This window comes from Planococcus citri, chromosome 2, assembly GCF_950023065.1.
Source record: "Planococcus citri chromosome 2, ihPlaCitr1.1, whole genome shotgun sequence".
NCBI lineage: Eukaryota > Metazoa > Arthropoda > Insecta > Hemiptera > Pseudococcidae > Planococcus > Planococcus citri.
Genome location: NC_088678.1, coordinates 61,564,515 through 61,576,238, shown reverse-complemented (window position 1 = coordinate 61,576,238; position 11,724 = coordinate 61,564,515). Strand labels below are relative to the sequence as shown.

General features: G+C 35.4%; 1 protein-coding gene across 3 annotated transcripts; it reads right to left on the bottom strand.

Annotated features, from left to right (window-relative positions):
• Positions 1-2,810: 2,810 nt before the first annotated feature.
• On the bottom strand, positions 2,811-8,543 carry LOC135836919 (uncharacterized). Of its 3 annotated transcripts, XM_065351993.1 has the most exons (14): positions 8,399-8,543; positions 8,243-8,281; positions 8,148-8,165; positions 7,619-7,672; positions 7,325-7,525; positions 7,156-7,206; positions 7,038-7,055; positions 6,785-6,943; positions 6,631-6,699; positions 3,981-4,007; positions 3,680-3,814; positions 3,499-3,546; positions 3,376-3,399; positions 2,811-3,254 (listed from the first exon to the last, which is right to left on the bottom strand). In XM_065351993.1, the coding sequence occupies exons 1-14, from the start codon at positions 8,454-8,456 to the stop codon at positions 3,115-3,117; spliced, it is 1,041 nt and encodes a 346-aa protein (XP_065208065.1). In that variant the 5' UTR covers positions 8,457-8,543; the 3' UTR covers positions 2,811-3,114. The 3 variants fall into 3 exon arrangements, with proteins under 3 accessions (XP_065208065.1, XP_065208066.1, XP_065208067.1); XM_065351994.1 differs by lacking the exon at positions 8,148-8,165; XM_065351995.1 differs by lacking the exons at positions 8,148-8,165; positions 8,243-8,281; positions 8,399-8,543 and adding an exon at positions 7,827-8,126 and having other exon boundaries at positions 2,812-3,254.
• Positions 8,544-11,724: the final 3,181 nt, after the last annotated feature.

Genomic DNA, 11,724 nt, shown 5'->3' with positions numbered 1-11,724 from the left:
TCAATCAATTTTTTTGGTAATTCTCAGTATTTTTCATGTAATTTTTATTGCTACATTAAATCATACATTTTGTTCAAGATTTTCTTTGTTGTTGATGTTATAGCTATTTGATGAATTTTTGACAATTTCCAATGATTCGTCTATCATTTGATGCATTTTTATAGAGTTTTTCATAATTTTTGCAATGTTTCATTCGTTTTTAGTCAGTTTTTACTGTTTTCATGGCTTTTCAACAAATTTTTAAGGAGATTTTCCTACAGAACTAATCAAATACACTGATTATAGATACTGGTTTACTCTTGAAGTGTAATACAGGAGTTTGCAATTTTTCCATTGGACCTGGACAAAATTGTATCAAGCAGGTTTTTGGGCTCAATGGGTTCGTGTTAGTGTAAAATAGGTTCCTATTTTTTCTATTTTGATCTTTTTTTAAACTTTCGCCAAAACTGAGAGCCCATTGTAGCTTTCAAGGAGGCTAACAACCAACAAAGAAACCTTCTGAAGTGTCTGCCTTCGATTTGAACGGGACAGCAACTTTTGAAAAGAGCATCGATCGTCTGAAATCCCACATCCACAATTTCAGTTTCCCTAACTGATTTTTTTGATTTTTGGCAAATTTTATGAAAATTGAATAATATATTTGGCGATTTTCGGCTTTAAAAAGAAAAAAAATAGGTATTAGGTACTTTGACAGAGGGCAGATTGGCCCCACTGCCGAAGGTAGTGCTTATATTATGAACCCCTTATATTGAAAATATTGGTAACGTCTGAAATACTTTAGAAATAGGCTAAGTACAAATATAGTTGCGATGTACTCGCGCATATAGGGCTGCGCACCCTTCTTAGATAAAAGGGTTCGCAGCGCCTTTGACATTTATGGCCCAAGATAGGGATTTTGAACATAAATAAGTAAAGTCACATTAATTCTACTATTTATGTGTAAAAGAATGTACAATGTACTTAGCAAGTGCGTGATTGGTCCACCACATTTAGGGGTGGGAGATTGACCATTTTACGCTGCTTTTATAATACTGATCTTTGTGCTCAAACTTTACTTGGTTTCTGCAATTCGCGATAGTCGGTTCTTACGTCAACGTTAAATAAAAGATACCATGGACGCGCTCCTTTATAGGGGAGACCATGGTATAGTTCTTCAATTTACGCCATCTCGCGCATGGTTAATTTAATACTAGTGAATAATTATAGATTAATCGATCTTCCATCGATTAATAACCAGTGTACCTTTTTGGTGTTGGGGAATGCACCCTGGCATATCCTCATTACGCAAAGTGCAACAATTGCCTCTTTTGGTTAAGTTCCATCGTCGCCCTTAAGTATTAGGTGGGCTATAGAAGAGATAGAAAACATGTACAGTTCAAGTAAGTGGTGCTTGCACCTACTTCGTTTTTAATATAAGCTTTTTTCTCATAGAAGTACAGACCATGGTGTCGAACTATAGACACTGTACCTGCGGGAAGACAATGAACTGGCAGCCATCTTGGCTGAATTACATGTGTCATGCCAATTTATCCCGCTGGGTGCTTTTGGCTGCGCTGGTGTCGAATTCTTGAACAAAGTACCATGCAAACTGCGAAGTACAGCGCATGCAGCCAAGAGCATCACTACCATCCCTCTTCCCCGTTGCCTGCAAACTGACGTACAGCGCAGCCAAAATCACCCAGCGGGAGAAATTGGCATGACACAAGATTTTACTACCTTCCCTTTTCCCCGTTACCTGCAGTTCGGTGTCTTACCCGGAGGGCACAGGTACAGTGTCTATATGTCGAACTCTATGATGACCAAATCATGTGCATTTCGCGTAAATATTTTATTTATGTGTCTATTTTTGCCTATCCTATTTGTTGTGTCTTATAGGGTAAAATCTTACAATTAGGATTAATGTCTCTTTCATAATGACCCACATCTTGTAAATATGTTGAGGTCATTCTTATGTTTAAATTCATAACTATGGATTATCAACTATTCGGTGAATTTATGTAAAGAATGTAAATACATGTCATAAGTAAATCAGATTCGTATTTATTACATGTATTCTTTTAAATGATGTATAGGACAGATTAGACCAACTACCGCCTGTCTGAGCTATCTAGGTAAGTAGGTATTGGCAAATATTCCCCGCCTAAGGAATATTTCTAAATTTAACCCCCAATGGTAATGGTTCCCCCCATATCATTATTAGGTAGTGCTTTTGATCCCCCCTATATCAACTTACCTGTATTTTATTTAGTATAAAAATGCCTGTTTGTTCTGAAACTAATATCAACTCTCTAGAATGATATTTCGCCATTTCCGGCCATTCCGAAGCCTATAGCGCAAATTTCGATTCTTCCAGAATTTTGAAACTTCTTCAAATGGTGTGAAAATCCATTTTGGCAGCTAAAAATGGAGCTGTGGCTTATTCTCGACCTACTTAACAATTTATCTGGATTTAGTTCGATTTCTTCGTGAACACATCAGGTGTGGGTTTTTGACCATAATTCAAAACATATCGGAAAAAATCATAAATTTTCTTTTCAACATTTTGAGTCATTCCATAGTGCCTCTAGCGCGATTTTCAATTTCCCCACAGTTTTAAAATTTCTTCAGAAGGGGGGTTGAAATAATTTAGTATAGGCAGCCAAAAATCAAGTGCGTCTTATTCTCAATCTCTGACTTTTTCAAGTTTATCCACATTTGGCCCGATTTTCAAGCGCACACCTCAAGTGTGTTTTTTGGACCCTGGCCAAAGTACAATATTAGGTAATACTTTTAGTAAAAATAGGAGAATGCTGATAAACAAACGAAAAAACATCCTTAGAGCTTTGAAAATGAAGAATTTATTCTTATATGTGGGTACCTATGTATAAAATGGTACCTGATTGGTGATGAGTTTTATAACAATAAACTTATTTATAACTTAAACCTACCTATATTTACTTATTAGCAATAATAAAAATAATAATATCATATTTAATGAAAATAGAAAGAAAAATCTGATGAGGTACCTACTTGAAAATTACGATAGGTCTAATAATAAAAACTACATAATTAACGCTTGATTAAAAACGAGAGATTTCTTTTTGGCAATTGGCAGAGTGCCTGATCATAACTAGTCTAGTACTTCACCAACGCTTGGCAAAATTTTCGCCAATCGCCTGTATGTTTGTCTACCCAATTCTTCACTTCTTCTGTATCATTTTCAAACGACTTTAAGATTGTATTGGAGGACTTTCTGGTTGCAGATCTCATCAAATCTATGAAAAATTAACAAATTGATCATTCAATTAGGTATTTGGAAGTGAGAGTATGTACTCGTACTACCAATTTTTCGAACAGATTCTCTTATGCAGATTTGATCGTTTTATTTCTACTTACCGAGTAATGGGGTACTGGCTTCATCTAAAAACCCAATAAGTAAGTAGGTAACAAAATACTTAATTAAACGTATTTCTTTTTTTAATTGTTAAAATTATAATACAGTAGTGAAATTTCGCTTACCCATGCCACATTCTACTTTAGCACAGTCTTGATATACTTCTCCCATATCTGTGAAATTAGTTCATTATGTTATTACTTATGGTTAGGTATAATGTGATTCATTTTTAAATTGATAACTTTTTGCCAACAAGAGCTAGTTAGTCGTTGTACAGGGATATATGTATGTGTACAGTACACTTACTTAATAAATTGATGTCGATGTGTATCAATGTAGTAGAATCCCGAACCGAATCGACTACGTACCTATCTAAATTGTAGTATAATTCATTGTAAGAGATCAAGTATTCCTTTCCAACTTGGGAGATCGGATCGATACCTATAAAATTTTAAAATTATGAAATGAAAATAAGAAAGAAAGACTTAGATTTCGTTTTTTCAATGAAAAAAAAATCAAGTGATGAACGAATTTATTGGTCTTCTTAATTTACTCGTAGGTATGTTATTTTATGTAAAAGTATAGATAATTTTGGGTAGGTACTTACTCAGTGGTTCATTAGCTTTTTTGAGTTCTGTATGAAGGAAAAAAAAGATGCACCGAAATCATTAGATGAGCTGTTAATCATGAGTGTTAACGTCACACTGAAGTGGTATTGGTAGATATTATAGGGTGGTCCTTGAGTAGATATGTAATGTACTTGGCAAAAAGAAAATTAGCGATTTCTTCATCTGATCCCAATCCTCAAAATGGTGACTTCTGGTGAGAAAATAATTTCCTATTTTTTATTTTTTCCATTTTCGAAAAATTCAGGCTGGGGTAGGCCCCTCAATTTTCAAAAGTTTTAAAAAATACAAATTCACTGTAAAATTTTAAAATTTTAATTCTCAAATATTCATAAAGAATATTTCAACCAATAATAAACTTCTTTTATAAGAAAACATTTTTTCCCCTCGAAACACAAATTTTTGGAAGCTGTTGCCCGCAGAAATTTCTGGAAAAGTTATTCAAATTCTAAAATTTCAAAGCCCTTCCAAAAAAGCTTCTCGCTTAAAAAACATCGTCTTAAACATTGTTCTTCCATCCTCAAAATACACATTTTCGAAAGTTTCAGCCCTCGCATCGATTGCTGAGCCTGTTTATTCTTTCATAAAAAAAATCATCATCAAAGCTTCCGAAAATTCGAAAAAGAAAAAAAAGAACTTTTAAAAGTTGAAAAAGTGAGAATTTATATACCAAAAAATGACATTTTTATCGCTTATTTCACTTTAAAAACTCACCGTATTATTCCAAAAAATCGGTAATTCCTCTCCCTCCCTTCCTCCTGCACTCCCCCCAATCAACTTAGGAAATAATTTTGAAATTTACGGTGAATTTGTATTTTTTTAATATTTGAAAAAGGGAATTATTTTCTCACCAGAGGTCACCGCTTTGAAAGTTGGGAGGGGAAAAATACCGAATTTGATAATAAGGACCACCCTATTATTGTTAGGTAGGTATATACAGTCTCATAAGAAAATTCTACGCCATTTTTAATCCAATCCCTTCCTCTCCTCCGATTTCATACACTTAATAGGTAGGTACTTACGAGATAAAGCCTTGGCATACAGTTTTTGGTAGTCTGATTTTCATCAAAATTACGTAAAGTTGCGGAAAAAAATACTCCCTCCGCCCCCTCTACCTATAATTTACCCTTAAAATGGTGTTGTACCGGTAGGTCGTGCGCCCGCAGCTACCACCATAAGTGGAAGTTGTGAGCCCATATACGTAGCATCGCGCAGCTCCATTAGCGGCGCGATCTAGCGGTGTAGTTCGTAGAAGCTTCACTGATCGGATGCTGTGAAAGCAGCATCAGTATGTTTTTCGTTAGCTTTGCTACACAACGTTGAGACTGAATACCTGCTATGCAGAAGAGTAAGCTCAACTTAGGGACTTGTTTTTATACTGTAGTAATTGTGTCTTTACTCATTCGCTTGTATATTTCGTGTAGTCGTGTGTATGTTGTAATAGAGCAGTGTAACATTGTGAAGCTGTCTCTGACTCACGTAATAAAGCGTCTTAAAGTACCTAAGGTATCAATTTTATTGTGTCGCGTTCATTCTACGATCTTAGCAGCTGTACCTCAGCCTTGGCCTAGTAAAAGAGTAGTTTCCCGACACTCTTCCCCCATCGGAGTTTGCTACCCTTATTCGTCACCCCAAGTAGCATCTTCGATACATGTAGCAGGTTACCACCCAGGTGGCAAGTGCGGTAACACCCCACACCTCTACAGTGTTTTTTAACTTTGTTTATTTTTTTTTAGGGATGATGATAAATGAGCAATCCTACGAAACTGACATTTTTAAACGTAGGTAATAAAAATCATTATTATTTCATAAATTATTAAAAATAAACAAAGTTTTTGATCCCACCCCCAAATATATTTTTTTTAGAAAAAAATTTCAGGTTGGTCGTGGTTAAAAATAGGAAAAACTGGAGGGAGAACGAGTAAAAACTACATTTCTGTGAAAAAATCAATTTTGACGACTGAGATGTCCTTTTCGCATAATTCGATGCCTCGTCCGAATACGAATATCAAGTAAAAATTGAAAATGCACTTCTCATACCCTCTCCACAGCAGAAACCCCCCCCCCGTCCATCAAAGAGAAACGAAAGAAATTTTTTGTCTTCCCCCCCCCCCTCCCAATAGGTGGATTTAAGAAAATCGCGATTTCTGTGTTGAAAAATCTTATTCTTCGAGCACTAGACCAAAAATTTTGAAATTTTGGCGGTGTGTAGGGAACATGGAGACTATTTCGTGGGAATTTTTTCATATATTTTTTACACTGCATAATTATTGTATAGCCAAGAAGCTCATAAGAAAACTTTGAATTGCCGTAGCTTGCAGCACCTAAAAGAGTCTCAGGCCACATTTTTTCCCCAAAAAATGTGTTTTAGGCCACGTTATTTTCAGTACCTACATAATTTTTTCAGATTTCACTATTCTTAATCCCCCTGTAGCCTTTACAAATACGAGTACAAACAGTCGTAACTTAACAAATTTTTGAATAGATTCTCCTTTTTCGTTCAGGTCAAAAATTTTAACAAATTAAATTGGGTGATTATCTTTTCTCCCTTCTTTTCTCCTTTACATCCTTTACGAGTACATTATCCCAAATATAATTTCGGCTATTCCGCTGAAATTTACGTGTACCTACCCGCATAAAATTCCTCTGAGGTGAATTCCCTTGATGGTTTTGGAATTTTTTCTACCATTTGAATTTTATCTGTAGGTAAATTAGAAAGATTCAATCAATTTAAAAACTCTTTTTTGAAAAGTCGTTCGCAGCCTCAATTAATATACATACGTACCATTATTATTCAGAATCAGTCTATATGATGATGTCTCTGTGGGTTCAAGAGTCAGTTTATTTGATGATGCCTTTATGGCTTCGTCTCTCGCAATATTCAACGCGTATTTAATTCTGAATAAGAATTTATTGACACATTTTGCCAAACATTGCACCGTTTCTGATCAGAGAAGTTGTGGAAAAATAATGATAGGAATGAGGCAGAGGTTATTTTAAGGTACCTAGATGTTTTAAATGTATTTTCCGCAATTTACCTGCTTTTTCTTTTTCATCTAAAAAATTAATAAACATATGGTTTAATGAATAAAAGTTTTTACTGATCTCATTTTGCGATTGATTAGTATACCTGGCTATGAGTAAATGTTGACCTACCGTTCAAAGAATAAAATTCAATGGGTTTGAAGTCCAATTTAATACAAGCTCCTAAAACATAAAATTTAAGTGAAAGTTGCAACGTAAGTTTTTGTTATGAATTCCGTTTTTTCGTGTTTGGTACGGTATAATAATTTTAATGAGAGAAAGATCTTTATAGGTACGGTACCTCTGAAAAACTTCATTGCTGGAGTCTGAGATAACTTTAAATTTTTTCCTGATGCTGTCTCAACAATATCGAATGCCTCTTGAGGCTTTCGATTAGTATTTTGGTTTGATTCTGCAGAATTAACGTATTCTTGAAATAATTCTTCACTGTTTGTCTTCTCGAGACATTTCTTTATGCTTGCTCCGTCGTATTCTTCGTCAGCTAGAAGTCAAACAAAAATTCAGTATCTTTGTGTTTGGGCAAAATCACATATTTATTAAGAGAAATACTTTGTATGTAGATGTTTTAGTTCACCTTTATTTGTAACCATGTCCTGGAACTCGTCGTCTTCAACTTCAACGCAGTGACCTTCAAAAAAAGGAGAGAATTGTTACGTTCCGATGGGAAATGATTGGATCTGATCAGGTGTGAACTGATTTAATCCGATTAAAACTCTGATCTAATTGGATCTGTTTAAACATTTCTGATGAGATCTGACATAATCAGTTCTCTCTTACCAGACCTGATCAAGTCGGATTGGATCCCATTCAACAGTTCTGATGAAATCTGATATAATCAGGTCTCTCTCTTACCAGACCTGATCAAGTTGGGCGCGGGGAATGTCTGGATCTGATCTGAGAATTTATTGTCGGATTTGATCAGGTCTGAGCAGTCAAATACGATTAAAACAATCAGATTAGATGATCAAATCACATATGTAATCAAATTGGATTCTGTGGATGTTCAAATCTGCTCAGATCTGATGGTACGATCAAACAAGTCTCATCAGATTTGATTCAATCGGGCTCCCCCCCCCCCATTTGGTCCTATCCTATACTCTTACTCATGATATCCTTGTTGGCTACAAAATATATAAACATGAAATTAAATTAGTTCTCAATATGAATAGTCGGATTAAAAAAAATTTACGCAACTTACGTAAGTCAGCCTCGACTGATCGAGTTGAGAAATAAAGTGCTGAAATTATAGAAGGCAATTGAAAAAAAATAGCGTCCATCAATCTGTACCATTTAGCTTAAGTGTGCAATATTTAGTACATATATCTAATTTAATGAGTATAAATTTTATGCATACCAATGATGATTGAGAATAAGACGAATTTTAGATTGACTTTCACATAACATGGGTCCATCTTTGATTCGTGAAAGAAATCGTTCTCGAATAAAAACTCTGAAAATCGTGTGATTCGCTGAAGAAAGAAACGACGAGACTGCGACTGTAGTTTTCGAACTGCGATCGAAGCTGGGCGAGGTTTCATTTTATTCGCACCTTCTGCAAATAAAACTCAAGATGCTTTGATTTAATGTGTTTACTTTTCGGGCCGACGCGTTGAATTTTCAATATTACGAGTGTTTTTCACAGTTGCACCTGCCTGCGTGAACACGTCAATATCGTGGCACAATATTATGTACCTCATCTGCTTGAAAGCATCAATTTATTGGATCACTGAATAACCCAGATGGGTGATCTTCAACTTGATTTTTACGTTCCGTGAAATCGACTCGTCCTACACAATGTGTTGAGAGCCATAGCCTATGAGCTGTTAACTTCGGATTAATTTCCCAAATTAAATTTTATGAGGTCACTGAACTCTATCATATAAAATTCTCTGTCTCTGAACGAAATCGGTGACTTAAGTTTTGAAGTCATCAAATTTTATAGGAAACATTTGTAGATATCTACTTATTTCTCGAGGTATTCGACTTCGATTTTAGTAATACCTACTTAGTTGAATTTTTTTGGGACCACGAAGACAATTTTCCAAGACATTCATGACCAATATTTCCGTCGCCGAAGTTGATTATAAAATCAATATATTCGAGGGGGGTCCACATAAGGATCAATTGCACCCCCTTCCGATCCTCCGGGACAACTTTTTTTTAGAAGGGGAGTCCTAAGGAACATTTCTAGCCCTTGTCCTAAAAAAAAAAAAACATGGCCCTACTTACAAAATGGCGGTCATTTTGATTGATTGGTCAGCCGAAATCGCAGATTTTGCGTTTCTGCATAGAGCTTGCAGGATTTTTTTAAAGCCTTACAAAGGTAAGTAGATCAAAAGGACAAGCAAAAATTTATCATCTGACCAAATTTCAAGTGCTTCAGTGCCTTTTTGGATTTTTGGTGAATTTTTGAAAATCAAATTTACTTACTTAGGTCAAAAATGAGGGGAAAAATCAAAATCTTACCAAATTGACCTAGAAAGCTGTTTGGAATATACCCTATTTTTGACCTGGCAAATAGATTGGAAACTGTTTCAGACCGTTTAGAGTAGTTCTGAAGCCTCCAGCAGATTTTTGAAACTTGAAATTCCCACAACATTTCATCAAATGGAGTTGGAAAGACGAAATTCATTCTGCAAACTAGTTTCAATGCGCTACGAAGTCAACTGCAGGTGGATATCAAGTCGTTTTGGAGTCTCCAGCGACTTTTTGAAAATTACTGGTGCCTCCAGTAGATTTCTGAAACTTGAAATTTCATCAAATGGAGATGAAAAAAGGAAATTTACTCTGAACTCCAATTTTAGCACTGTCTGAAGACGACTTCAGGTGGGTTCAAGTCATTTTGGAGCCTCCAGCGACTTTTTGAAAATTCCTATAGAGTCTCCAGCAAGGCTCCGGGAAAAAAAGTGCGCCGTTAGGAAACTTCAGTTTTTTAAAAAATGCCACAAAATCTGTCCGAATTAACTCTAGCACGTACTGTGCAAGGTGAATTTCAGCTTTCCAACTCCATTTGATGAAATTTTGTTGAAATTTCAAGTTTCAAAATTCTGCTGGAGACTCTAGGATTTTTCAAAAAGTCGCTGGAAGCTCCAAAATGACTTGAACCCACCTGAATTCGACCTGGCAAATCGATTGGAAACTGTTTCAGACCGTTTAGAGTAGTTTGAAGCCTCCAGCAGATTTTTGAAACTTGAAATTCTCTTTTTTTTTCGAAAATGGAGTATATTCCAAATTTCAGCTTTCTAGGTCGATTTGGTAAGATTTTGATTTTTTCCCTCATTTTTGGCCTACATTTTATTTTCAAAAATTTCACCAAAAATCCAAATAGGCACTGAATCACTTGAAATTTGGTCAGATGATAAATTTTTGCCTGTTTTTTTGATCTACCTTTGTAATGTTTTGAAAAAATTCTGCAAGCTCTATGTAGAAACGCAAAATCTGCGATTTCAGCTAACCAGTCAATCAAAATGACCGCCATTTTGTAAGTAGGGCCATGTTTTTTTTTTTAGGACAGGGTGTAGAAATGTTCCTTAGGACTCACCCTCTAAGAGAAAAGTTGTCCCAGAGGATCGGCAGGGGGTGTAATCGGTCCTTATGCGGGCCCCCGACTATGACTTGTTTTTCATTGGCGACGTTTTTGTGTATGAACCAAGAGGTGTCGATCACCATTGGATTTCTTTTTGAAGTGTAGTTGAGATTTTTTAATAATGTGCTTACAATTCAAAAATCAACTCCGACAGCTTAGAACTCAATTCTGAGGCCTGGTTGACATGTTCTTTCTCTGATCCATATTTCAGCTCAATGATTACTCGGAATTGGCGAGTTGTAAAAGTTGCTTTGTGCCTTGTAAGGAAACATTGTAAGATGGGACAGAAAGAGGAGGATTAAATTGGGAAAATCCAAAGTTCAGCTCTCAGGTGAGAAATCGTCGCTGAAAAATTCATCAAAACATTATCTGAATCGCCCATACCTATTCATCAAATAATAAATGACGCACGTAACATGAGTTGCTTTATGTTTGTAGAACTAGTTAGGTACATGTGAAACGACTCTGAAAAATCATCGTAGGGTATATCATACTTCATCATCATCATCATCATTAATCACACATAAAATGAGCTGAGTAAATACTGAGACTTGCCTGCATCGCGATTTGTGATACTCGTACATATCTAACCTAGATGTAAAAAAAATCGAACATTTGGCAGATATCGTAGATTTTCCTTCACGAATTAACGATCACCAAGAACTTGAGAGTTAATGTCAAGGTCTTCAGCTAGGTTACTGATTCAGTAGATTTTCACCACGGAATTCAAATTTAGTGGGCCAGTTCAAGTATGTACTATCGGCGAAATTGAGCTAGGTAGATAAATGTTTCGAAAAATGCTTCGAAAAAACTTTGAAATTGAAATCACGTTTTCACGATTTCAGCGAAGTAAAATTTGAGAATTTGACCCAAAAAAGCTCAACTATGAAGGTTACAGAAAAATCAAATGAAAAATTATCGAACACTTACTAGTGTACCTATTTCAAATGTAAATTATTCAATTTATTTGAAAAAATATGCATAAACGCCTTTTTTTAGGGATGCCTAAAAAAATGTCTACTATACCACTAAAAAATGTATTTAAAAACTCCAATTAACTTTAAAAGGGGTCGTTATTTCGCATATTTCTTGTA